This window comes from Dasypus novemcinctus, chromosome 17, assembly GCF_030445035.2.
Source record: "Dasypus novemcinctus isolate mDasNov1 chromosome 17, mDasNov1.1.hap2, whole genome shotgun sequence".
Lineage (NCBI taxonomy): Eukaryota > Metazoa > Chordata > Mammalia > Cingulata > Dasypodidae > Dasypus > Dasypus novemcinctus.
The window spans coordinates 64,631,650-64,658,644 of NC_080689.1; the positions used below are offsets into that span (position 1 = coordinate 64,631,650).

A 26,995-nucleotide genomic window follows, 5' to 3' on the forward strand; every position below is an offset into this window, starting at 1 on the left:
TTTTTTTTTTAAAACAAATCAAGTTTGTTGATACATATTAATAAAGCATAAATCCATCCAAAGTGTACAATTAATGGTATTTGGTATAATCACCTAGTTGTGCATTCATCACTTCAGTCATTATTTTCATTATTTCAATAACAACAATAATAATAATAAACAGAAAACAAAAAAACCCATCCTCTCAATCTCTCTATGCTTTCCCTGCCATACAGATTTGCTGTTGTTTCCGTCTCTCTAGTTTATTAGTATTTACATTTTGTAAAAAGTCTTATATATGCGATATTACCCATATCCGTGTTTTGCGTGAGGTTTCACTGCTACACATTCTTATGTTACACTTTTTAGCTTTCCTTCTAGTAATATGCATGTCCTTAGACTTTTCCTTTCAACCACTGTCATATCCATAAACTAGCTCTGCTGGTCACAAACATAGTGACGTGTTCTCACCATTTCCATTCATTTCCAAAGATTTACAAACAAACCTTTAACCAGTTCTGCACAGATTAACCATCAGCTGTCCATTCTCTACCCTCCTTCTATTGTCTGGTGACCTATATTCTAATTATTAATTCCATGAGTTTATACAGTATGCTCTTCATTTGCTTTGCAAGCGGTCTGTTCTCCGTCATCCTGCTGGTGGAGCCGCCCGTTGATGGCGTGCTGGGGCCGGCTCTGCCGCGTCCTGTCCCTCCAGCGCTGGGGTTTGTCTTGAGGCCGCCTTCCTCCCAATTCTGAGCATCTCAGGCCAGCCTGGCCCTGGCACTCACTGCCTGGCCTCACCCTGACTCTGGGCTGGGAGTGGGATCTAGGCGTGACTCCTGGGGACTTGGGGGGCAGTGGGGAGAAGGGGAAGCCCACCCGGGCCTGCTAGTTCGTCCCAGACAGTCCACTGTGGAGAACTGACCGTGCAATTCAGCGTATAGGATGGACTTAGCAAATTGCATGAAGTAGCTAGTACTGGAGCCCTGAATGGTATTTCAATGTAATTTTTATTGATTTTCTCATTTTTGAATCTTCAAGCATTTATCGAAAGGAAAGAAAGGGCACAGATTTGTTTTCACCTGCCTCTGCTATCAAATAAAATATGCCCGCCCCCTTCTCTGGGAAGCCATCACAAGATTAAAAAAACAAAACTAAAACACTAAGTCTAAGCATTCTTTTAAAAGAATTGAGCTTGAGCCTGAGTCATTCTATCACAAATGAGAACTTAATTGGGTTTGGGTCTCAAATCTTTGTAACACATTCTTGTTCTGAGAACCCAAGGGTTAAATTTAAAACATATTTTAAAAGTAATCTACGCTTCTTGTAGAAATTTATAAAATACAGGAAAGAATTCAAAAGAAAATTAAAATCACCTATTTTAAAATCACTGCTGCCCAGAGGTAGCCCTGTCACCATTTGGTTGTGTCGCTTTCCTCTTTCCTTTCTAAGTTTAGACATATTTTACCAAACTGGGATCACAATGACTGCTTTCTTTCCATGTAGTATTTATGAAATGATGCATGTTTCTCCCTGTCACCAAATGTCCTGTGAAAACATGATTTTTAATGGAGTCCTGTAACGTACCATACTTTGTTTAATGCTCCAGGGCCACAGCTTGACTTGATTTCCTCTCTCTGATTTCAGATGGATGTGGGCACCATCTACAGGGAACCCCGTGAGTCGAGTTCTCCCCATTTTGCTCACATCTTTGCGTTTTGGTTCTGGAGGTTGCTGGGGCTGCCCATTTGGGGCTCTCACACTTCCTCCCTGGGGGCCCAAGCATTTAGGGGAGGGGTTTGGTCTTGGAGGTGGGCCTGCAGGAAGGAAGAGAAGGTGGGTTTTCCTCCCCAGGTCAAGCAGGTCTTGAGGCAGGTCAAGCCCTCAACCGCGGGGACAGATGGCCCAGTCGGGGAGGCTAGTGGGGAGGGCCCGGGCAAGGGGCGCTGGAGCCTGGCGTCGGCTCGGACAGGGCAGGTCGTTTGGGCGAGAGGCCCAGGAATGCCCCACGCCCCCGCTTTTGCCCTGGTCTGGGCCGCCGCAGACAAGTCCTACACGGCCAGTCCTGCAAGGAAGGAAAATGGCCTTGGCTTTGGCCGTGCCGGGTCCTGTGTGATTCCAGTTAATACTTCTGACTGATGCGCACGAGCGCTCAGACGCCTTCTGAGGCTAGAAACTGGGTCCCGCCCACACCACTCGGGGGATCAGCCCCCGACTCCCCCAGAAGCTGTCCTCCTGTCCTGCTGTCCTGCTGTCCTCCTGTCCTCCTGGGCTTCTGGACAGAGCCCAGGCCGTTCCAAAGTGGGAGCTGCCACTGGCTGCTGTCTCTTCCAGGACATGCTCATCTCAGGAAGTGGCTGCTGCTCTCAGACCCCGACGATCTCTCTGCTGGGGCCAGAGGCTACCTGAAAGCCAGCCTCTGCGTGCTGGGGCCCGGGGACGAGCCCCCGGTAAGTACACTTCCCTGGGTCCTCGTCACGGCGCCTCCTAGTGGTGGAGGTGCCAAGCGCAACTCAAAGAGAAAAAAACTATTTTTTTTCTGTTTTAAAAGAATACATGGTAGTTGTGAGACGTGTAGAACATGTGGAAATGTGTAGATAAAAGAGAAACCAATAATTCTACCAAAATGACAGCCATCGTTGATGTCTTGTATATCCTTCCAGAAGGATATACACAGATGGGTATTTTTTCTTTGTGCAATAGTGAGATCATTATATCTTGTAACTGGCATTTATTTTGCTTAATAATATATCATTACCTGTGTATGTCATGGTTGGTAAGAATGAGAAAGGTCTTTAGAGTTGGGGGTATCAGCATCTTTGTATGTCTGGGAAGAGAAGGAAAGGGTTAGAACGGTTGTTAGGGAGAGGAAGGAGCTTAACTGGATGCAAATAAGAGTTCAGAGCAGACATAAGAGAGCCCACTCTAGGCTGGGGATTTTGTTTGTAGTGGAGCCATTGGCCTCACAATACTCAATAACCTGGAGCAGAAGAGAGGGCAGTGGGTGGTGGGCGTTGGCATGGGTGGGGCAGGCGTGGCAGGTGGACAGGGAGAGGGGCTCGGTGTGGTGGCTGGACGTCCTTGACGGAGCTAGCAGGGCTGGGCAGGGAGGATGCAGGGGAACCGGGCCCAGAGCTGGGGGCGAGGAAGTGGGGAGGGCCTCCTCAGTGCCTGCTGTGTGCGGGCCCCGGGTTGGGTGCCTCGCCCTGTGTGAGTGGGGGATTGGAGGAGAAGGGTAGGTTGGAAACTGTCTGCAGAGAAGGGGTCTCAGAGGTCAAGGTATTGCTACAGGAATGGTTCCGAACGGCTGGAGGTTCAAGGACTGGCTAGAGCAGCTGGAGGGGAGGGGGGATTGAGCTGTTATTGGTGGAGGACAAGGGACTGGGTTGGTGAATGGGTTGACCACATGGACGTTGATTATTCTAGGGGAGAACTGGAAATCTAATGGGCAAATCCAGAGGCAGGCCCTGGAATCATCCAGAAAGGGTGGAGGATATCCTAGGCCCAGTGGGCAATGGCAGTGGGGACTGGGGGAGGGTGGTACTGGTGGAGGGTGAAGAGAAAGGTGGTCAAGTGATGTGGGAAAATGGGGTGACTGGGAGCAAGGAGTGGATGGACCTCTCTTCCAGCCTCTGCTGGTCGGGAGGACTGGGAACAACAGGAGTGGGAAAGTGGGCCTCGGGGGGAGAGGGCCGTGTGGAGGTGGGGCTGCCCAGGAAAGCCGGGTGGCGCTGTGGAGGTGGAGGACGAGTTCCCTGAGGACGCCAGGACGAGGAGGTCTAGGCTGAGGACGGGAGCCCAGGAAGCCACCCTGCAGGGGCTGGGGGAGGGAGACTCAGGGTGCTGTGTGGGGACAGCTGCAGCTCACCCAAGGGCCACTGTCCCTGCTCTCTCACCCATACAGCTCAGCCCCGGCCCTCTCTGGCCCATCTCTCCAGACACTGCACCTTCTTGTTCCTTCTGTGTGGGATCTCTGAATGTATTATCTTTTTTTTTTAAATAACACTCTTTCTTCCTCTTCCCATTCATGGGAACCTTGTTTTTCCTGATGAAACCACTGCTCTTATAACCAACCCAGGGGGACGCCCCTACTTTCTGCCCCAGCTCCCCTGGGTCTCTGGGCTGGAGGAGTAGCCGGCTCTTGACTTCTCACGCTGGCTTTCACGTCACTGCAGCCCTCCCCAGCTTCTGCAGTGCCTCCTCTTCTAGGTCTGCTTCACTGGTGCTTCCCCTCTGGGCGGTTACCTACCCCGGTTATAGGCAGAGCCAGTTGTCCCAGGGTCCTCCCAGTTGTCCTCTCTCCCATCTTTGCCACTGTTCTGAGAAGTGACGCGTCCTCCTTGACGGCCATCAGCATCTCACCCTGCTTCCTCCATGGTCCTGAGCTGGGAAATCCCTCCCTTGAGCCTGGTACTGTCTCTTTCCACCTCTCTCCCTCGCTGCCCCTGGCTGGAGGCACAGCTCTTCCTCATGCAGCCTCGGTCCCCAGCCCGTGGGCTCCCTCCTGCCACCCACCCTCTCCCCAGCCCAGCCCCGCCCCGCCCGTGCTCCTGGTGGTCTCCATGCACTTACTAGCCCCTGGGGTCTCCCCGGGCCTCGTGTCCACCGCCATCCTCAGCACACTTGTCCACACCATGCCTTGGTCACTTTTGGTGACAGAAGGCACATGGCTGTGCTGGCTGGATGAACAGGAGTTTCTGTTTCCCACCCTCAGCCAGACCCTTGGTGCTGCCAGCATCTTCTTTCTATTCTCCACAGCGACTGTTTCCCAACTTTCCTCTGCTTCCTAAGCACCCAACCCCAACCTGCCCCGGAGGCAACGTGGCACGGCGGTGAGTGACGCGCGCTCCCGAAGCCCCTCGGGCCCCGCTCTTCTCCATCTCCATCGTCTTCCTTCTTGCCCCTTCCCCTCGCTCTGACTGCTCAAGCCCTAACCCCTCCTCCAGCCTGTGTCCTCCACCGTCTTGCTCAGCCTTCTCCTCCTGGTCCCTTCTCTCATCCCTTGGCCCTGGCTCCTGCCCTTTGATCTGCAGCTTAAGATTTCCCCGTTCTAGAACCCTCTCCCTTGGCCCATTTCTCCCTGCCACCTCCAAGCTGCTATCCCCTCGCTCTCCTTCCTGCCAGCCGTTACCACCTTCTTGAGCAAATGCTCTTCCTTCTCTGTGCTCCTCTGCCAGCTGCTCCCCCCTTCCCCTCTTCAGTACGATCCTGCCATCTTCTCTGTCACTAATCTGCTCTGCTGCTGTACGGCGTTTCATTCTGGAGGCCAAGTGTTATTTGAAACTCTTTCTTCTCTTAGCATTCATGACCCCCCTGATTCTCTTCCCAATTTTTTTTTTCATTTTTCATTTTCTCTTTTTTTAATCTTTCATTATCTTTTTAAAAACATAGATCACACAAAATGTTACATTAAAAAATATAAGAGGTTCCCATATACCCCACTCGCCCCCTCCTCCTCCCACATCAACAACCTCTTTCATCATGGTGGCACATTCATTGCATTTGATGAATACATTTTGGAGCACTGCTGCCCTGCATGGATTATAGTTTACTCCCCCACCTTTTAAAAACAGATCTTTAAATTCACTGGCTCAAGAAAATTCCTCTATCTACATTGCTGTGTCCTTGACCCTCACTTTCAAGGAGCCCATCTCTTTCCACATACCACCGGGGACTCCTAAATTGTTCAAACTTCTGAGCTCAGATTCTCACTGCCAATTGCCTTCTAACATGGCTGCATTACACCTCGCTTAACATATGAATGGCCAGTGTCAGTCACAGCCCCCTTCTCCCAAACAAAATGTGGCATACACACACGAGGGAATGTAGCTCAGCTGGGAAAAGGAACAACATTCCGTGACGTGCTGCAACATGGACGAAACTTGAAGACATCCTGTTGAGTGAAACAAGGCACAAAAGGACAACTAATGTATGATCTCATCGAGTAAGAAAGCAGAATACAGTTTACCAGGACAGGGGTGAACGTGGGGAAAGGGGAGTTAGTGCTTCAAGGGTACAGAGTTACTGTTGGGAGTGCTGGAAAAGTTTTGGTGATGGACGGTGGTGATGGCACAACACTGTGAGTGTGATGAACAGCCCTGAATTCTGTGCTTGGAAGTGGTGAACCTGGAAAGTTTTGGGATGTATATACATCACCAGAATAACAATGAATTAAAAAAACATACCATAGAAGTGTGCAATTACAAAGATTGAACCCTAATATCAACTATGAACTACACTCGATGCTGTAATCATAATAACACTGGTTCATTAATGGTCACCAAGGTACTGCACTCATGCAAATGTTAACCCCAGGAAAACTGGGTGTGTGGGGTATTGGAATGCTGTGCTTTCTGTACACCAGAAGTGCTCATTAGAAAAGAAGGCAACAGTCTTGGGAAAAGAAAGGGCGTATTTAGAAGGCGTGCTTGGTTTTCTTTGTAGCTGGAGAGGAAACAGCCCCTGGAGGACAAGGAGGACATTGAAGGCAACCTGCTGCGGCCCACCGGCGTGGCCCTCCGCGGAGCCCACTTCTGCCTGAAGGTCTTCAGGGCCGAGGACCTGCCCCAGAGTAAGGCTGGACCCCTCTCCGGCCCCCTGTCCCCGCCCAAGTCCTGTAAGAGGGAGGCCCCGGCGGCCCCTCTCTCAGTTGCTGCCGAGCCTCCCCCTCCCCAGGGCTGCCCCTCTGCTCCCGCCCGGCTTCCCCTCGGCCTGGTAGACCCCCAAGGTCCAGTGGAGACCAGCGCGGGACCCAGCGCTCCCTCCACTTGCTGCCTGGGGGACGCCTCAGACCCCTTATCGGTTTCCCAGGGGCTTCTGCTGTTCTGAACCACACAACAGCAAGCAGGCCTTAATGCAGAAGCCTAGGCGCTGTGGAGTCAGCCAAGCAAGCCTTCCCGAGAGCCCGCCCTCTCCCAGCCGCCCCGCCTGGTCTGGCCCGCTACCGCCTGAGCCCATTTTCTCCGTGTTTGCGGGCACGCAGCGTCACGGGACTCTGTCCCCTGCACTCAGGGCTGCACTTCCTTGGCTTTCCTTTGCCCCCAGGAGGAGGTCCCCCCCGAAAGTGCTGGGCTGGGCAGCAGCCGCTGTCCCACTGGGAGGGTTTGCATGAAGGACTGCAGGGCCTCTTGTCTCCGCAGATGAAGGGTGACCCGCTGTCCCCGTTTGCCTGGGACTGTCCCGGTTTTAGCATGGAAAGTGCACATTTCGGGAAACCCCTCAGTTCTGAGAAATCCCGCAGCCTCCATCAAATGGGGCCCCCGGGTGCGCCTGGCCGTGGCCGTCTCCTCACACCCCTGTTCTACGCAGAAGGCCGCATGGCCCTGCCTGGTGTCTCATGCCCGGCCCGGGCCCGGGCCCACCTGGGTGCTCGGTGAACACTGGGACTGAGTGTCCTAGAGTTGGGGCGTGTCCTCTGGCTGTGCATTAGCACCCCCTGGGGAGCTTTAAAAAGGGCCCCTCTTCTAGCGATTCAAACGGACGTGGCCTGGGGTGGGGCTCCCACGCTGGCGTGTTCCAAAGCCCGCTCAGGCGAGTCCCTCGCGCACCCCGGTTGGGAGTCCTGTTTTGGGGCGTGCATTGGTGTGATCTGTTGGTAACAGAGAAGAATCAGCACATACAACTGGCGGGCTGTTTCTAAGCGTTGCGTAAATCAAATTGTTGGCAGGTTTCTGCTTTGATCGACGACATCAGTAAATGAAATGAGTTTTTCTGTACCAGCTTATGGAACCAAAACCATGGCAGAAGCCTTTTAAAAGAACTAACGAGTATTAAAATACATGCTTAAGAACATTCTATCCTTATTGGTTGCAACTATGCGAAAAGTGAGGCTGGGTGAGCTTCTGAAGGGAGCTAGGGGGTTATACCTGTTTGCTGTTCTTAAGGTGAAGGAGTTGTATATTTAATTCTCCTCCTCATTATATTTAAATCTTGTTTAAATAGAAATAAAAACAACACAGATGGGTAAACAGAACATACATATTTTAAATTATTACTCATTGTAAACAAAACATACATATATTAGGTGTTATCTTTTGTAAGCAAAACATACATATTTTAAACAGAATATATGTATTTTAAATTGTTGCCATTGTAGATGTGCTGATTGATGGTAGGCAATATGTAACTTTTAACTGTCGCCCTCCTCTCACCTCTTACTCTCTCATTCCTACATGTATATACAAACATGCAAATAAACTGGCTAATCCCAGTAAACAATTTTGGTTTGGTGCAACACAGATTAAAAATCCTTTAAAAAAAAAACCCACCAGGATCGACTCATTGATTAGCCTCATGCCAATCGTTGTGCTCATGGCTACAAAGGAAAGTGTTACAGAGATGGCAGTAGTGGGATATTAAGACAACTCCCCGTCTCTTTCTGGACTGTTTACTGCCTTGACTGATGCAGATTTCTAACCAACCAGCCAGTCGATGGCTCTGTGTGTCCCGAAAGCCTTCTGTGCGCAGAGGAGCAGTGGCCGAGCTGTTGGCCTCTGGACGCCCCTCCCTGCCGGGCGTCTCTGGGCCGAGGGGGCCCCCAGCGGCTTTCTCGGGGGGCCCCAGGCCTGCCGGGAGGCAGGAGGCAGGAAGCTGGGGCTGGGAGCTGGGGCGGCAGGCGGCCAGTGACCCGAGGCCCTTTTCCCCAGTGGACGACGCCGTGATGGACAGCGTGAAGCAGATCTTCGGCTTTGAGAGCAACAAGAAGAACTTGGTGGACCCCTTCCTGGAGGTCGGCTTTGCTGGGAAAACAGTGAGTGGCCGGAGGCAGGGGCGTGCCGGTGGAGGGGCGTCTGCCGGACGGCCCGGGGGACGGGGCCCTGGGCACGGCTCGGGACGCAGTGGGGGGCACACGTGGCCCTCAGCGCCCCGCTCGGAGGCGTGTGCACACGGGAGCGGGGGGCCCTGGGATGCGCCGTGAGGCTCGCACGGGCCCGGCGCTTTGGGGCTGCCACGCGGGCGCACGAGGACCCCTCTGCCCGGGCGTCAGGTGGAGAAGAAGATGACGGCGGGTGGAAGAGGGATGAGTGTTTGGGGGAAAGTGAAGCAATAGCAGGGAAGCCAGATGGAAAGCGAGAGAAGCAGTTCTTCTTTCATGCCTCGTAGGTACAACGATGGGCTTTAAAAAGTGGTGGCAGGGGCTGGGCAGCGACAGGCCCCTCTGGCGGGCGCCTCTCCCCTCTGGTATCTCCCCACACCAAACACGCCACCTCCAGCTCCTGACTTGACACGAGGCCCCCAGCCCCATCCTTCCCTCTGCCCCACAGCCGCTGTCTTGCATTTGTTCTCCCCTTGACTGGGTTCTCCCCAAGGAAAACAATCAGAATAATTTTTCTGAAGCACAGCCCTGTCTGTGCAGGGAGGGCTCAAACCACATAACCCATCTGACCAGGCCCTGCCCGGGACTTTCCGGTCTCAGCTCCACGTTGCGACTGAGAAGGGGGCGCCCCCTCGTGGCCAGATGCAGCTCTGCAGCCCCCACTTGAGGGTCCAGGTGGGAGGGTTTCTGCACTTTACACAGTGGCCTTGCGGCCTTTCTCTGTGATCCGTTGAAGTCCTATGTGACCTTGCTGGCCTTATTCCCAACTTGTGACACATCTTTCAACATCCAGCTCCTGGAACCCTCAGGGGCCAATTTATTTATTTTTTAAATAAAAGCTTATTTTATTTATTTATTATCACCCCCCATCCCCTTGTTGTTTGTGCCCACTGCTCTCTGTGTTTGCTCATCTTCTCTTTAGGTGGCACTGGGAATGAATCTGGGACCCCATGTGGGAAAAAGGCGTTCAGTCGCTTGAGCCACCTCAGCTCCCTGCTTTGTTGTGTCTCTCATTCTCTTTCCTCTTTGTGTCTCCTTGTTGCGTCATCTTGTTGCTTCAGCTCGCTGTGCCTGCCTGTTGCACCAGCTGACTGTCTTGCTTGTCTTCTCCAGGAGGCACTGGAAGCGAACCTGGCCCTCCCATGTGGTAGGTGGGAGAAAGCTCAGTTGCTTGAGCCACATCTGCTTCCCTCAAGGGCGATTTAATAGTCGGTCCTCAGGGCTTCCCGGCTCCTTTTTCCCTGCTCTGTTAGCCAGTTTTCCATTCTATTTCAGTAATTTGCTAGCACCTGTTCCTCTGGCTTGAGGGCAGGGACGGGGTCTGGTGTGCTCAGTAGCTCCAGAGCCTGGCCGTGCGTCTGCCGCCGAGCCGGTGGTGGAAGGGCCCGGGTGCATGCCGCAGCCGGTGTGGACCCCTGGAGCTCCTCGTCCTGGCTTCATGGAGCTGGCGGGTGGGGCCGGGCCACAGGCGCGTCCCTGGAAGGTCCTTCCAAACTTGCCCAGAGGTCCACTTGCTGCAGAACCGGAGCCGGCCAAGTCGAGTGGGATGATGCGGCGGTGGCGGGAGCACGGGCTCGGGGCGGTGGAGGCCGCTGAGCGCCCGCGCCGGGGACAGGAGGCGGCGGCTCGTCTGCTCCGAGGCTGGCAGGGGAGCTGCCGAGCTCAGGACAGGTGGGGAGACTCCAAAGTAAGAAGCAGCAGAAGGAGGGGTGGCGATGGGGGTGGTGGCGGCCCCTTTCACACGGCCCTCTGCAGTTTTCCAAGTCCTTTCACTTCATCTCAGGTAGATTCATTTTAGAAAGCAGCAGGGTCTGCCCGCCCACCCACCGTGGCTGAACCCTGCGCGCGATTCAGGGAGGTGGACCAAGTGCATTTCCTCTGCCGTCCACCTGATGCCCGGACTCTGTTTTTCTTCTTTTATGTTTCTTCTTTTACTATTCATGCACATATTTATAAAGAAAATTTGAGAAATACAGAAAAAAGTAAAAGCACCTATTGCACACCATACACAGTTCATGTCTGATGTGTCTATTTCCAGGTTTTTTCTATGTCTATATAATAGGTTTTTTTTTCAAAGTGTTGACGTTGAATATTTTTAAAAATATGGAAAAATTGAAAAAATGATCCAGTGAACAAAGGGACGGGTTCCACCTGGGTTTAATAATTAACATTCTGCAGCATTTGTTCTCTCTCTGTCCATAGATTATTTTTTCCCTTTGACTGAACTATTTGAAACTTAGTTGCAAGCGTTTATCCCTAAAGTTGCAGACTTTACCCCTAAAGACTTCAGGATGCATCTCCTGAGTTGAAAAAAGGATTTTCCCTTATAACTACAGTTCATCACACCTAGGGAATTGATACTTATTCCCTAATGTTGTCAGCTGCTGGCCCACATCAGTTTTCTCCCATCATCCCAAGAACAACTTTTAGAACTGGCTTTATTTTGTTCCGATCCAAGATCCAACCAGAATTCATGCTGGGCAGTTGGTGGTTGTGCTTCTTTCGTCTCTCCATCTGTAGCTGTCCTCTCCCACCCCTGCCCCCCATTTCTCTCACTTCATGACATTGTGTTTTTGAAGATCCCAGGCCCCTTGTCCCTTTCCCAGATTTGCCCGATGGTTTCCTCCTGGGTTATTTCACTTGTTCCTGTGGCTTCTGCATTTCCCCTACACTGGAAGTCAGGTCTAGAAACCCAGCTGGCTCACCTGGAGTATTCTGTCAAGGATGCCTCCCAGGTGATCTTCCGCACACATATTGCATCACAGCAGGATGCAGTGACGTCAGGGCGAGCCAGGGGTGGTTGTGTCGCTCGGTTCAGGTGGTGTCTCATAATTGCTCTGTGGGGAAGTATGGGCTCCTCTTGGTAATTAACGGTGATCTGTGGCTGATATCTTGTCACCTTGTGGATCCCCCCTTTGTCAGCAATTTCTTACCTAATGGCTTAAGCTTTCATTGATTTCCTTGCTTGAAGAAATCATTCCTCTTGGAGTTGCAAAGTAGTGATTTTCTAATTATCCTCCGTTCTCTTTATTAGCTGGCATTTTTCTGTAAAGAAAAGCTTTCTTGCCCCACTCCTCTGAGTATGACTGTAGACATCCATAATTTTTTGTTAATTCAGCCTGTTACAATCATTCATTGTGCCTGATAGCACGAATTATAGAAATTGACCCAAAGCTGGCCCTTGGGAGCTCCTTGGAGCTGCTCCTCATCACAGAGCCCAGCCCGGGGTCTCCCAGCCTGTATCCATGAGAGGTATCTGGGGTTGCAGACTCCTTCACAGTGAGGTGTGCATGCTCCCTGCGAGCTTTACCCCCGAGCACTGTGTTTTGGTTTGGGCTTGGGGTCAGGGACTGACGGCTGTACCTGGAGCCTGAGGGAAGTGGAAGGGTGCAGACTGGACAGTTTTGCTTCTTGCAAGGATTGGGATCGCTTTTCCCAGATGACAGATGGGGAAAGTGAGGTTCTGAGCTGTTTTTCATCCATCCTTCCCGACATGGTAAGGTATTTTAAAAAGGGTGCTAGAACCAAGATCCACCTGTTTCAAATTCTTTGGCTTTCCTCGGCACTGAGTCCCAGAGCTTGGGGGCGCCCAGCTGCTCCTGGGTCCTTGCCGGCACCCTTGCTCTCCCTAGCTCTTCTGCTCTGCTATCCTTCTGGTTGCCCCTGGGACTTTTCTGGGAAAGGGCAAATGATGGAGGGAGGGGGGCTGAACAAGGCAAGTGGCTGCATAAAGCTGTCTGGGGGCTGGGCTCAGGCGAGACGCCACATCCCTCATTTTCCTTTTAGAAGGAAGAGAGAAGGGGTTAAAGGATAGGCTCACAGTAAGGGAGGCAGCTGAGATGTCTCCTCCCCCACCCCGAAATATTCCGCTGGGTAGGCCTCCTTCCATGTCCCCAGGCCTCTTTTCCTGGGTCACCTTCTTGTGGCCCCTCCCCCTCCTCCACTGCTCTTGCTCCCTGTCTCTGCCTGTCCCCTCCCCCAGCCAGCCTAGGTCACTTTTTCTCATCCACCCTTGTCCTCTGCCCACTCACTCCAGCGTGGCCCTCTCTGCATTTCCTCTCTTGGACACTTGGTGGCGCCACTGTCTAAGATGTGACTCCTTCCTGATCTGACCATGTTCCTACCGGGATGGGAGGGGTGTGCGCGCAGAGGCAAGGGGAGGCACTGGGAGGGAAGGTTGGAGATAGAAAAATAGGGCTTAGTTTAAAACAACTATTGTGTGTGTGTGAATGCAAGAGTAAAACATGTTAATTGTAAAAACTGAAAATCAAATCAGAGAAAAGTCAGGAAAAAGAACACAAATTAACCTTATTCTGTATCCCTTCCCCTCCCCAGAGTTAACATCTGGCTGCATTTCCTTCTAGTGCATTATCTCTCTTTAACTCTCACCTTTTAAAAAAACTTATCAGAAAGCAATGGATTCAGATTATTTGTGCAGTTTGGTAAACTGGTTTTATCGCCTAATATTTCCTCAAGTTATGAAATAACCTTTGAAAGAAAAAAAAACCTGATAGCTGGATAATATCCCATTCGATGAATATACCATAATGTTTAACACATTTTTGGATATTTACTTCGTTTGCAGTTTTTCTCTTCTATCAACAACCCTGTGACAAACGCCGGTGTTCACAAATCTTTTTGTCCACCCTTCTCTTGATTTTCCTAGAACTGGCTTTGCCAGGTCAGAGAGCGTGCTCATTTTTAAGTGTTTGATACAGGTGGCCAAATAACCCTCCAGGGAGGTTTTAAAAGTGAAGGAGGGTTTTAAAAAGAGAAAGAAGAGGAGACGGGAAAGAGGAAGCTCGGTGCTGCTCAGCTGTATGTGCACGTGTGTGTGTGTGTGTGTGTGTGACAGGGTGGGGAAGGCTGGCAGGAGCCCCTTGGGCCAGGGGCAGCACTGGCCTGTGTGTGGCGGAAGGGCTGGTCTTGGTTCAGGCACCCCTGTTCCCGGGAGGGGCAGGCCTGCTCTGACGGGGCCCCTCGGCTGGGCTTGTTAGAGTCCTTTCTTTCCCTTTTTTTTTTTTTAAAAAGATTTATTTATTTATTTATTTAATTCCCCTCCCCTCCCCCGGTTGTCTGTTTTCTGTGTCTTTTTGCTGCGTCTTGTTTCTTTGTCCGCTTCTGTTGTTGGCACGGGAAGTGTGGGCGGCGCCATTCCTCGGCAGGCTGCTCCCTCCTTCGCGCTGGGCGGCTCTCCTTACGGGGTGCACTCCTTGCGCGTGGGGCTCCCCTACGCGGGGGACACCCCTGTGTAGCACAGCACTCTTTGCGCACATCAGCACTGCACATGGGCCAGCTCCACACGGGTCAAGGAGGCCCGGGGCTTGAACCGCGGGCCTCCCGTGTGGTAGACGGACGCCCTAACCACTGGGCCAAAGTCCGTTTCCCTCCCTTTTTTTTTAACCCCTCTCCCTTTGCAGCTTGCTTGCTGTCTGCTCTGTGTCAGTTTGCTGTGGGCTCTTCTATGCTCACTTGTCTCCCTTCTTTTTGTTGCGTCACCTTGCTGAGTTGGCTCTCTGTGGCGTCTGTGGGCCGGGCGGTGTTCCTCAGCGTGTGGGCGAGCCCGCCTTCCCGAGGAGGCCCTGGGAGGCAAACCCGGGGCCTCCCACATGGTAGACGGGAGCCCAGCCGATTGAGCCACAGCTGCCTTCCTCTTTATCTTTTATTTCATGTTGTTAGTTACTTCAGTATTTTAAAAAACTTGTTCATCTGGTTTTTCAATGATGTAACATTTATTACAGATCCTATATGTATTTGTTGTCTCTCTCTCTTGATCAAGATAATCTCCCTCCCTCTCAGCCCCCATCTAACTATCCATTCATTTCCTCCCTTATTAGTTTATGTTGTATCATTCTGGGTTTCATTACCCAAGCAAATGTGCTTATAAATGTTCATATTTCCCCCTTTTGAGATGCACGTGGTGGCAGGTTATTCTCCCTGGTCTGCGCTTTGCTTTTTTTCACTTTGTGATATGACTTGGAGATTGTTCCATATCACCGCAGAGTGATTCCTCATCGTGTTCAGAGCTGCAACCGCTTCTAGTTTGTGGATGGGCCATAATTTAACCAGCTCGCCACCTAGCGGTGGGACGTGGAGGTACCCAGCCCTCACTATTTCAGGCCACGCTGCAGTGAATAGCCTCACCTGTCCATGTATTTCTGCAGGAGACATGTTTCGAGGTAGAACTGATAGGTATACGCATTTGTAATTTTGATTGACGGTGGGCAGATATTCCCTGGAGGGATCAGAACTATTTCCTTCTCTCACCAGCAAAATGTGAGAGTGCAGTTTCCCCTCGTCAGACTTTAGAGTTTTGGTGACTCTTTTAGATGAGAATTAGTTTTATTTGTGTCTCTTTTATTATGAGGCAGCATGAGCATCTCTGTGTACATTTCCCAGTCATTTCTGTCTCCACGGCTGCGAGCTGCCGGTTCCGCTTGTTGCCCATTGACCACTGGGTTGTTGGTTTCTCTTCTTTCCTTTCCCCTCTCTTTGGCTAACACAAGGGCCAAATCCTGGCACTGCCGCTGCCTGCAGCCTTGTTCAGCCTCCACCTGGGCTTATTATTATTATTTTTTAGGGGGAGGAGGGGAGAGATGGGGGCAGGGGCCTGCACGGGTGGACCGGTGATGTAGACAAAGGCTCGCCCCTGGCGAGGCCGCACCTCATTTGATGGAGAAATGAAGTCCCCGATCTAAGTCAGATGTTGATTAAATGAGATTATGCACATACTCTGCTTCGCAAAATGCCACGTCCTTGCAAGTGGTCTGAGAACGGCCATTCGTTATTTTATATGCGGGACCCGCGAACCTACTGGGGTCTAGAGATCCGCTGCCCCCGTGTGGGTATACGGGGCGCCCTGGGGCTGGGCGAGGGGCCTGGTGCCCCCGTGCACTCCTGGGCCTTCAGAGCCCCTGAGCCCCCGTTTGGGGTCCTGCTTCTGCCGCCGCTAGGCTTCTTGCTGTGGAGAGCCTGGTCCTTACAGCGGGGCTGATCTCAGGCTGACGGAGGCTTGGGGCGGTCGTGTCTCCACTGAGTTTTCCTCTTGCTCTTGGATGCCCATGCCTGCCCCCAGCCTGGCCCTCCCTAGCCTCCTCCCTGGGGGTGGGCTCACGGCCTTCCTCACCTGCAGGGGACCTGGGCTGATGGGCAATGGGAAGTTCCTCCAGAGCTAAGGATCCCTGGGAAAAGCCACTCTTGACTCCAAGCCCCGGCACGTAGGGGCGGGGAGGGCTGGGGTGGGCGTATGCCAGCAGAAGGGCTGTGGGCCCCAGCAGCACTCTCCTGCCCTCTGGTCTGACTGACACTGGGCTTCATCTCTGCCAAGGCTTCCTGCCTGAGCCCACTGCGCCAGGCACGAGGGGTGGCCCGCCTGGCCGAGCACGGCCTCCGGCTGGGGCGGCCGTCGCCCCGCGCCCCGCAGCCCCCCAGAGCTCGTGCCACCCTGCCCTGTGTGTCTTCCAGCTCTGCAGCAAGATCCTGGAGAAGACAGCCAACCCGCAGTGGAATCAGAGCATCACGCTGCCTGCCATGGTGAGACCCCCGCCGGCCCCCGCCCCTCCCCAGCCCCCCTGCCTCTCAGCTTCTGCTCGGGGGTGGAGGGTGCGTGTCACTTTCTTCCAAAGGACCCGCTGCCACGGCCTCTCTTCTCCCCTCAGTTTCCTTCCATGTGTGAAAAGATGAAGATCCGCGTCGTAGACTGGTGAGTCCCGGGTGTCGGAGCCTCTGGAGGTGGGTGTCACGAGGGCGCCCCGAGGCATGCAGTTTAAGTCCGTTCAGGGGCACGTGGGAGAGAGTGTATTTCGGGCCAGGGCGTCTTCTCTGGGTGTGTGCGAGGCTCTTCTTGGGAAGCTGACTCAGAGCCCCACTCAGGGGGGTGGCTGCCAGGCACGTGACCCAGGAGGACTTCCTGGAGGAGGTGGGGCAGGCAAGGGCTTGGCAGAGGGGCGGGGGTGTGGTAAGTTCAGGGGAGGGTATTCCAGCGAAGAGGGGGGCTTCAGCAAAGGCACAGCTTCTGGAAGGAGGGTCCAGGTAGGGAAGGGCGGGCTTGCCCGGGAGGTGGGCCAGGCTCCTGGGACAGGGGAGGGGATGCCGAAAGGGCATTTCAGGAAAATAATCACAGATAATGCTGGTCGAGTGCTCACCTGCCGTGTGCTGGACTCTGTGCCCGACCAGCGCCACCCGGGCTCGTTTAGTCCTCAGCTCGACTCTGTGGCCCGGCGCCCGCTTTACCGCTGACGAGGCAGGTTTGCGCAGATGGGGCGAGGTGACACGGCTGGGACGCGTCAGCGGCCGGTCAGACCCAAGCCGCTGCTCCCTGAGCACGCAGCCCTCACCACGAGGCCGTGCGGCCTCCCGCGGCGCTGGAGCGATCCCTCTTGCGCTTGGAGGGGCCGTTAGGGTTCCCAAAAGAGAGAGCTGCCCTTTCGGTGCCCCCGCGGCGTCTTGGCGTGTGGCTCCCCGGCCTGCTCTCCTTCGCTCTCACGCCCTTGGCACCCCCAACCGGGAGGATAATGAGAGACCAGCGAAAAACCCCAGGCCACAGAGCGATTAAAGTGTGTGCCAGTTCCCCAGGCCGAAAGAAAACAGCTTGTGAGAATTAGAGGAGAGGAGAGGCACCCGAGGAGCGATGGCAGGGAGAGCCGCAGCGCCCCGAGCGGGCCTGGGCGCCCGGAGGAGAGAGGCACTGTGCGGCCGCGGGGGCATCCCGCACTTCAGCCCCTGGCGCGGGCGTGCGGGCGTGGGAAGTGCGTGTCTGCGCGTCTTTGTGCGTGTGGGCGCATGCGTGAGCTGTGTCAGGGCCATCAGCCCGCTGTACAATCCAAACACATTACAGAATCTGGTGGTTGCCTCTCTGGTTTGGGTTGAAGTGGCATTTTTATTGTGAGTCTATTTTCAGACTTGCTGTATTTTCCAAAAGCAACCCCAAGCCCCAAAACCCAGCTCTTGGCAGAAAGCATTCTGCTGCTGCAAGTTCCTATCCAGAAAAGTGCTTTCTTCCCAGAATATGCAGATAAACTTCTGCTATAACCTGAACCCTGGAAATATGATATAATCATCTGGTCGTTTCTCTGTAACTTAATATTCCATTTCTAAAAAAGGACATTCTCTTTAAATAGCAAAATGGAAAAAAACCCAAACTATACCCCCCGTCAATAAAACAAAACAATAAATAACAACAACAAAAGCCCTCTATTCTGCCATTCTCTTCCAGCCTTACCTGATCCAGGTAAGACCAGGGCTCAGAAATCCAATTCCCCTCCCAGAGCTGGCCTTTTCCAGAGTTTGGTCATGAAGGCAGTTAAAGCAACGCCCCCAACTATCTGGTGTTGATAATCTTGTAAAATGTTTAGGGATGTTTTCACCCTTTGGTTCTTATTGACATCACTTACTGGGAAAAATGATAAAGATCAGAGCTGATGATTCACTCTTCGAGGCCCCAACTGAAAACGTTAAACTCAAAGCTCAGTCACCTCCCCTGGGAAAGCTTAAGTGCAAAGAGGAAGGAAGGAGCAGCACTGGTTGGGGCATCTCATATGTTTGGAATTAAAAACAAAAACACACCAGCCTGCCCAGGTGTGCCTTTCACAATCTGCACAGGCAGATGTGCCGTCACCCTGCGAAGTAGCTCACGACTGGTCCTCAGAGCAGGGAGAGGGCCTGAGAAGGCGACCGTGAGAAACAGGGCAAGAACGCACCCCGAAAACGTCCTGCCTGCGCTTGGTCTCAGCCCAGCCCAGGGTTTCTCAACCTTCACACTATTGACATTTCGGGCTGGAAGATTCTTTGCTGGGGGTTGAGGGGGGTGTCTTGAGCCTTTTGGGGATTTAGCGGCATATCCAAGACCTCTGCCTACAAGATGCCAGGAGCAAAGCAACCCTGACCCACTACCCAAAGTATCTCCACTCACCACGTTCGGCATCCCCGGCCTTATCTGACGAGGATGTGGCAGGTTGCCTTGGCAGAAGCCCTGGTTTCTGTGTCGGGGACATCTGGCTTACAAATGCCAGCTTTGCCATCTTGGCAAATTATTTTAACCTTCTAAACCTCAAGCTCCTAGCAGTACCTACCTCACAGGGCCCGTGTGAGGACTCAACGAGTCGAATTGCATCTCGATGATGGTACAACTGAGACGATGATAAAAATGCCTGTTCCTCAAGGCTGTGGCAAGGGTCCCTTGGGATAAAGGAGGTTAAAAGTGCATTGTCACGTGTAAAGTCAGGCACCAACAAAGCAGGAAAGTGCACTCGTGCCTGCTAGTTTAAGACCATGACCTTGGCGGTAGCTGCAGGTCGCCTGCTTTTCTCCTTAGTCTGGATAGTTCTTTAGCTCCCGGAGCCTTGGTTCTCCCTGGGTTTGGAGTCTGGCTCCCAGCCAGCCTGCTGCCCCCACTTGCCCTGCTCCCCGCCTCTGGCCTCCTCCCTCTCGCCTTGCAGGCGCGCCCTGCGGAGAGCCGGGCTCCCGGGAGGAGGCAGCGAGCTGGAGATGCTGCTGGCTGGCAGGAAGGCTCATTCCCTCCAGGAGACTTGAGCGAAACTTCTTCCCAGGACCTCCAGGCGCCAGTGACACACCTGGTGTGGGCTGGGGCCTGTGAGCCCCTCCCCCCGCACTCAGGCCCTCTCGTCCCCTTGCTCTAGGGACCGCCTCACTCACAATGACATTGTGGCCACCACCTACCTGAGCATGTCGAAAATCTCTGCGCCGGGAGGAGACATAGAAGGTAGGTTCCACCGTGGCTCTCCCTGCGGTGCCCCAGGCTCTGCCCATCCGCATACCCTCATCTTACAACGGCTAGTTTTGAGAGTTTACAGACAAGGGAAGATTATAAGGCCTTTGCTGCCCATTTTCCGCAGAGAAGGGCTTTGGCCAACGCGAGGTGTGATTGTGGGCGTTTTGGGCCTGGACATGAGGACCCGCCTCCCCGTTGGCTACCTGTGCTCCAGCAGTTTCTATTTCGAAAGAGCTTTCATTGGTCTATTAAAAAGAAATCCCTGATCATCTGGTACAGTTTTAAACATAGTTAATCCGAAAGAAGTATATATAATTTACCTGCAAAATTACCCATAAATTGACTCCCAGACAAAAACTTAATATTCTGGGGTCGGCATGTGTGTATATGTATGTACGCACATACACACATGTATCTAAACACATATACATTAAACACATTGCTTTTTTCATTGTTTTTTGTTACTAGGCAATACAACACAGATGTCTTTTAATGTCACTAAGTATTCTACAATAAAAATGTCAACAAATACACATATGCCATTGTTTGGCTGTACCGTAATTCACATTTACTAATGTTGACTATTTAGGTGTTCTCTAATTTTTCCACATTAGGAACTAACTTTGTAGTGAATAGTTTTGTAGCTGAATCTTTGCACAATTCATGATTTTTCTTTTGGGTAAGTACCTAGATGTAGAATTGCTGTGTCAAAGGAATTTTAACATTTTTAGGGCTTCTGGAAATATAAAAATTGCCCTTCAAAAAGGTTGGATGAATTTACACTTCAAATACTGCCATAAGTCCATTTCCCTGCACCTCATCTTTACTATTTAATAGGAATATTTAAAAAAGAACTTTGTTGATTTGATCGGTGAAATTAGTATATCATTGTTGCCTTATTATTTGTTTCTTTGAGAGTTGGTGAAGTTAATGCAAATTTTAGAACTTTTGAATAATTATTTTATATTTACATATTTTATATTCTATTGTAAATTGCCTGTTAATATTCTCAGCTTATATTTCTGATGATATGTTTGCTTTTTCTTGTTTTGTAAGAGTCCTGTGTATATATGGTATTAACTATTTGCTTGTCATATATGTGGTAAATATTTTTCCTTAATTTTATTTTACTGCTTAGTGATTCTTGATGAACAGAAATAAAATTTTTCTTTGTAGCTAAATCTATTAGTCTTTTCCTTAGTGAATAAGGCAGGCCTCTAACATTACTGTTTTCAAAATTGTTCTTTCTTGGTTCCAACATTATATATTGAATAATCTTTTCCTTATATTTTGAAATGCCACCTTTATCACCTACTAAATTCCTAAATGTGTTCTTGGTCCTGTTTCTGGATTTTCTCTTTTCTTCAAATTGTATGTTCTACTTATTATTTCTTGGGTTTTGGGAGCTGGGTTATGCTGGCTCTGTAAAATTAATTGGCAAGATTTAATGTCTTCCCTAACATCTGGAACAGTTTATATAGCACCAGAATACAGTCTTTTGAGGGTTTGAAAGAATTCACCCATAAAACCATATGGGCTGGGTGCCCTTTGTAAGCAGATGCAGTACTAGCTCTTTAAAAACATTTTCAATTTCTCCTATGATCATTGCTATTTTTAGTTTGTTACATTTTATAATTTGTTTTCCTAGAAAAGCATCCATTACATTGAGGTCATCTAATTTATTTACATCGTGTTGTGCAGAGCAATCTTTTACAATTTAAATAATTCTCTCTATCTGCAGTGTTTCCCTCTTTCTCTTTTCCAATGCCATGTATTGAGTTTCCTCTCTTTCTTTTTTCTTGATTGGCTTTGTTAGAAGTTTGTGTACTCTATTAGACTTTTTAAAGAATCAACTTTTGGGTTTATTTATCAAGTCTAATAGTTTCTAATTCTATATTCTCTGTTTCATCTTTTAACTTTTTTCTTCAGCTGCCTTTAGACATGTTTTGTTGTTTACTGCTTAAACTTTCTAATTTCTTCTGTTTATTTTCAAAATTCCTTCTTTAAATAGCGACAATATGGCTTCTGTCTTATAGATCATGCTTCAAAGGCCTTCGCAAGCCAAGCCCCCTCCAGGGTTATATTTTTTTCTCTTTTTTTAAGGTTTCTTTTTTGTACATTTAAATATTTAATCTATTGTGAATTTATGTTGGTGTATACAAATCAGAGAAGAGTCTGATCTTATTTCTTTGAAGGTAGTCTATTGTTTCTAACTAGATGCTTGTAGAAATTAATTTTTTTCCACATGCTTTAAAAAATTACTTGTATTAGGTGCAAGACTCACTCTCTCTAGTACAAATATTGCAGCATCGGCCCATGTGGGCTGTTGCTGAGGGCAGAGTTACTTTATTTGGGATGAGGCTGGGGTGGGCAGGAGATTAGGAAGGTGGATGGGAACAGATCTGGCTGCCCTTGGTGGGAGGGTTATGTGTGTCTCTGGCCAGGCCCCGGTCTACATGGAAGACATGTCAGTCACAAAGTCACAGGAGATGCCACACAAGCCTAGCTGTTTGCCCAGAGACTCTTTTCATTGAATTTTAAAAAATATTTTATTTTTTATTTTTATGAGGTACCGGGGATTGAACCTGGGACCTCGTATACACAAAGCAGGTGCTCAACCACTGAGCTATACTCACTCCCCAGGAGTGATTTGTTTTATTATAACATTATAACATGGGCTGCTGGAGGCAGGGTGCGGTAGGTATAAGAGCTCAAGCTCCGGAACCAGACAGCGTGGGTTGAAATTCTGCTCTGATTCTTTGTAGCTGAGTGAATTGCCCCAGGTTCCGCTCTAAAATGGGGCTATTATGAGTCCCAACTTCATAGGCTGTAAGGATTCAGTGAGATTGTTAAGTGTAAAGTTCCTATAGTGCCTGGTTCCTAATAAGCCCTAAAGCAATGTTTGTTATTTATTATCATTATTATAGGCTTTCTGCATCATTCGTCTGACTTTCTTTTTCTGCACTAGTTCTGTTCTTTACTGCCTACCGTGTAGTGTAAAATTTGCTACTGCATATTTAATTTCTCATCAAGCCTTCTTTCCCCTTGATCGCTGCTTTTATGTTATCCTTTTCTTCTTTTCTCTCTGTCCCCCAGGAGTTTTGCTTTTGTTCCACAGAGGCTGTGTCTTCTTGCACACTGTTGAGGATTCTGAAATCGTTTCCAGAATCTCACTGAGGTTGTTTCCCTGACCTGGCTGGCACTCTGTTATCTTCCCTTCCTCTTTATTCACTCTCTCATGAGAGCTCTTCGGTGTTGGCTTCTCTCCACAGCCAGGACACATGGGTCTCTGTCCATCTGGGTGCTCGGTGGGTCCCTGGCTCAGCTCTTTAGCCAGAGGGCAGCTTAATGTGCCTTTTCTGGCAGACTCTACCTAGTGCTCCTGAAGTTGGTTATCTTCTCCAGTCCATTCTAGGTTCTCTGAAATATTTTTCACTTTCAATTATAGATATTTTCAAATATCCCTAAAAGTAGAGAATCATACAGTGACCTCCAAATTCCCCTCCCTCAGCCTCAAAAACTGGCTGCTCTCTGCCATTGTGATTTCACTGTTGGTACTTCATGTTGGTGGAATTCACAAGGGAAAGATTTGGGGTGGAGGACTGTGTATCATGGGGGTAGACGGAGTGTTCTGGCCACCTCACAGACTAGAGCTCCTGGTCCTCTCCAGGGTTCCGGGTGGTTCTGTCCCTGACTGAATCCTGTGGAGGCGCACTTGTTTTCTGACAGCAGCTGTCTCCTGAGGCTCCTGCCGTGTCCACCGTCAGATCCCTCAGGGAGGGTTTGGAGTGCCCCCAGATTATGGCCCCAGCACCCCTGTCCCACCTCAGTCTTTATGTGGGTGTGCTGTTAACTGTCGTCTCTTTCTGTGTCCTCATAAATAGTTCACTAGGAAGGCGAGAGAGTGGTTTACGTGGCCACTAGATGGCGCTCAGATCTTGGGCAACCCGGTGTGCCTCAGGCGGAGGCGGCACCCTGAGAAGAACCCTCTTCTCTCACCCACGGTTTTGGGAATAAATGAAAATATTCATGCAGCCAGGTAACCAGCTTTAAGTTGGCTGTTTAAATAGCCTGAGCCACGTAACAACAAAAAAGTTAACGTTATTGCTCAAACGGGAGCCTCAGTTTCTCTGATGCCCGTTCCCTCAGAGTTGGGCCCATTTCTGAGGCTGGAGCTTCTCTCTAGGCCCCTGAAGGTTAGCACCTGCCCTGCTCCCTGCTACACTCCCACTTGTCCTGAGTCCCTTTCAGAACAAGACACTGGATCTTTCAGCTATTTTCTACCTTTTCTCCAATTGCATTGATTTTAGCACTTCCGGGTGAGGCACAATGCTTTACTTCCTCGCTGCTCTCAAAACCCAAACAAAACCAAACTCTTCAAAACGGTTGCTTCTCTATATTCTCCCATGCCCTGGTTCACTGGATTATTTGGTTAAACCAGGAGTTTTTTTATTTTCCGGTAAGATCAGGCTCTAACCTCTTAGGCGCTCCTGCCCACGGTTTGCTGGGGCACACGTAAGTGTTCCTTGGCCCCTGTGCTCAAACTGTTTAGTAAACATTTTTAAAAAAGGAGTGCTGTACTTAGAGGCCGCAGTTCTTTTGAGGGGGTAACAGACACATGCGATCCCTGAGACCAACACAGGTTCTGTGATAACTTCATACACAGGAGAATCACGCTACGTCAATAGCGGTCATGTCCGACATCTTTTTCCACAGCCAAGAAATCCAAAGTTAGTTTCTTTCTGTCTTTGGAACGTATATTTTGATGGTTTCCCTGCAGTTCTCGTTTTCAGCCTGGTGCACGATGGGGCCAGGCAGCCAATTCCTGTGGGTGGGAGGCAGGAGAGCTGGCAGGGCCGGCGGCAGGTAATGCCTTGGCTTTCCAGGAGGAGACACGGGTGTCCCCAAGACTGCAGGGCTGTGCCGTTGGCTCCCTGGACGGGGGAATCTGCTCCCTATCTCCTTCAGCTTCCCCTGGGTGAGAGAGTCGGGTTTGGTGTCTCAGGCCACAAAACTGGAAACAGGATTCATCGCCGTTTTGGGGCTCCCACAGCCCCTGTTCCTTGGGCTAAGGGAAAACACAGCCAAAACAGCAGCTTGTGTTGTGGCAGAAGGGGCACGGGGACTAAATGGATCGTGGGTGGCTCTGCCCTTGTCTTTACAAGCTGTCCGCAGATGCAGGGAGAAACCTGGGGGTGGCCTTCCACACCTGAACCCCTGCAGCCCTGCCCCCAGATGAGGAGTCCCCAACCCAAAGCGTCAGGAGGACCGTGTCTGATTAGGCTCCCCCGGTCTCTAGTCCTGTGCCTGGTCAGGGTTGCTGAGGGAACGAATGAACGAATGAATGAAGGCCAGATGTGCAGGGGGGAGCTGGGCTTCTCCTGAGCCCCTCCCTCGGTCCCCTCGCCTGCTGGGATTAGGGAGACATCTGCCTGGTCTGGGGCACCATCCGCAGCCCGGGCTCGCTGTCAGCACATGGGTGGGAAGCCCAGTTGGACTCTGCAAGGAGCACTTGGGGGTCGGAACGAGTGACCCCGGCCTCATTAGCCCAAGATAACTGGCCGGGCCTGTTTGTAATCATTTGGAAGGAGCTTAAAATGGGATCTGTTTCCTTCCTGACGCTGCTCTCCTGGGGCTGCAGCTGTGCCCACGTCGGTCCTCTCACTCTTACTGAAAGCTCCCCCCTCGACCCAAGGCCAGGGTCCCCCACCAATGAAAACCTATTCCTGTGGCTGGGAGAATGGCCATGAGTTAGGAGCTGTGCAGCCCCAACACGGGCCGGCTGGCGTTCCCGGCCGAGGCTGGCTGTGGAGGCCCGAGGGCCGGGCCCCAGGGCCCCAGGCCTGCCCGCCCCGCGCCTCGCCCGCCCTGCTGCCTTCCACTCTTGACGGTGCAGCTCTGCCCCTAGGTCCGGGCCTCCTTGTCCCCCTCTTCTCCATCTTTCTCTCTCTGTGTATCTGCATATTCTTCTTTCTCAATGTTTCACCCACCTCTTGGCACCTCACGACAATCATGGACCTGTGGGAAAATAGCAGTAGGTATTTCATTTTTTTTGGAGAAGGCCAACAGTATTCTAGCTAGAGGTGAGTGAAAATAAGCATTTCCCCCACTGCACCCCCCAGGCTCGATCGTGACCCCAGACTTGGTCAACTCTTGATGGCTGGGGAAGGAGCAAGGGGCATTCAAGAAGCGGAAATCCAAGAGGACAGTGGAGGGAGACTGAGGGGTGCCTGCTCCCCGGAAGTCAATCCTGTACCTGCTAGAAATGAGGGAGGGATTCCAAGAACCCAGAAGTGGGCCCGAACATCTCCTTCGTGGCTTCTCTTATTTCTAGAATCCTTTCCCCGAATTTTGGGCCACACCCAAGTGTGTGGAACCAGCGACTAATGGACAGAGTCTGGCACTGCGCTTCCTGGAATACAGGCGGTGCCGGGAGCGGGTCCCAGTGCCTGCTGTTGTGAAAATGCAACCTGGTGCCCTCTGTAGCAATACTGAAAATGGCCACTAGATGGAGATGTTGTTCCTCGAAATCCCATCTTGGCCCGTTGGCCTTCAGCCTTGACCTTCCCGTTCTGGTGGAGCCTGGGTGAGCCTCGCTGCTTAGCTCTGGCCCTTCTGTGATCCCCGCATTCTTTCTTTGTGACGGTACTTTGTTTCCCTCACTTCTTTGGCTATAATATGAAAAAGCACTTAAAAATTTATTTTTTATGTTTGAATATAGCCTGCTGCTTTTTGGGCTCAGTTTTCAGTTGATAGCAGGGACAGGCAGTTATGGGTGGGGAGAGAGACCTGAGGGCTCACCAAGGTGGTAGGGGCTGGCTGGAGGGTGGGCCGTCAGGCACGTGGTGGCTTTAGTTGGAGATGAAGGCACACTGGGTGTGGGTGGGATCTCTGGCCACATCTGTTTCCCACGCGGGCGCCGACTGTCCGTCTGTCTGTCTGCCAGCTCTCCATCCGCATGCCCGTTCACATAACCTGTTCCTCCTCTCGCGGCCCCCATCCTTAACCCCTTTTCCATTTCTTTACGCTTCAGACGAGCCTGCGGGTGTGGTCAAGCCTCCTCAAGCCACAGACCGTATGTTACTTTCACCTTGGGGCGGCGAGGGGGGCGGGCCCTGGGGGATTTGCTGGAGGGGAGAGGGTGCCGGTTGAGGGGTTTTATTCTGAGCTGCTAGAGCTGGGCTAAGGTTCACCACCTCAGTCTTCGGCCTCGCCTTCTGCCAGTTACCCCTCGACTGCCACTGAATGTGCAAATTGCTTGGGATTCTTTTAGGACAGTTCTGTCCCACCCTCCCAAACTCCCGAAATCTGCCGGCCTTGGGCTGAGGCTCAGCTGAGCCCCCGCTCCCTGGCAGGGAGGGTTGGGGCAGGTGTGGGGTGCACGTGGGTGCAGGGGAGCCAGTCCGGGGACCAGGAGGAGGCTACTCAGGATGAGCTGGTAACTTTTGCAGTTGAAATTCACAAGGCAA

General features: G+C 51.3%; 1 protein-coding gene across 25 annotated transcripts in view; it reads left to right on the forward strand.

Annotated features, from left to right (window-relative positions):
- The window catches only part of DYSF (dysferlin), a 224,002-nt gene that overhangs the window by 69,210 nt on the left and 127,797 nt on the right, over positions 1-26,995 (forward strand). For 14 of the 25 annotated variants that reach the window (XM_058278903.2, XM_058278900.2, XM_058278898.1 and 11 more), the window contains 8 exons: positions 1,630-1,660; positions 2,317-2,432; positions 6,427-6,553; positions 8,628-8,731; positions 16,262-16,330; positions 16,456-16,499; positions 19,435-19,517; positions 26,560-26,601. In XM_058278903.2, coding sequence (XP_058134886.1) covers positions 1,630-1,660; positions 2,317-2,432; positions 6,427-6,553; positions 8,628-8,731; positions 16,262-16,330; positions 16,456-16,499; positions 19,435-19,517; positions 26,560-26,601 — 616 coding nt within the window. The remainder of the gene's footprint in view (positions 1-1,629; positions 1,661-2,316; positions 2,433-6,426; positions 6,554-8,627; positions 8,732-16,261; positions 16,331-16,455; positions 16,500-19,434; positions 19,518-26,559; positions 26,602-26,995) is intronic. The other 11 variants (XM_058278891.2, XM_058278895.2, XM_058278905.2 and 8 more) reach the window with 1 other exon arrangement.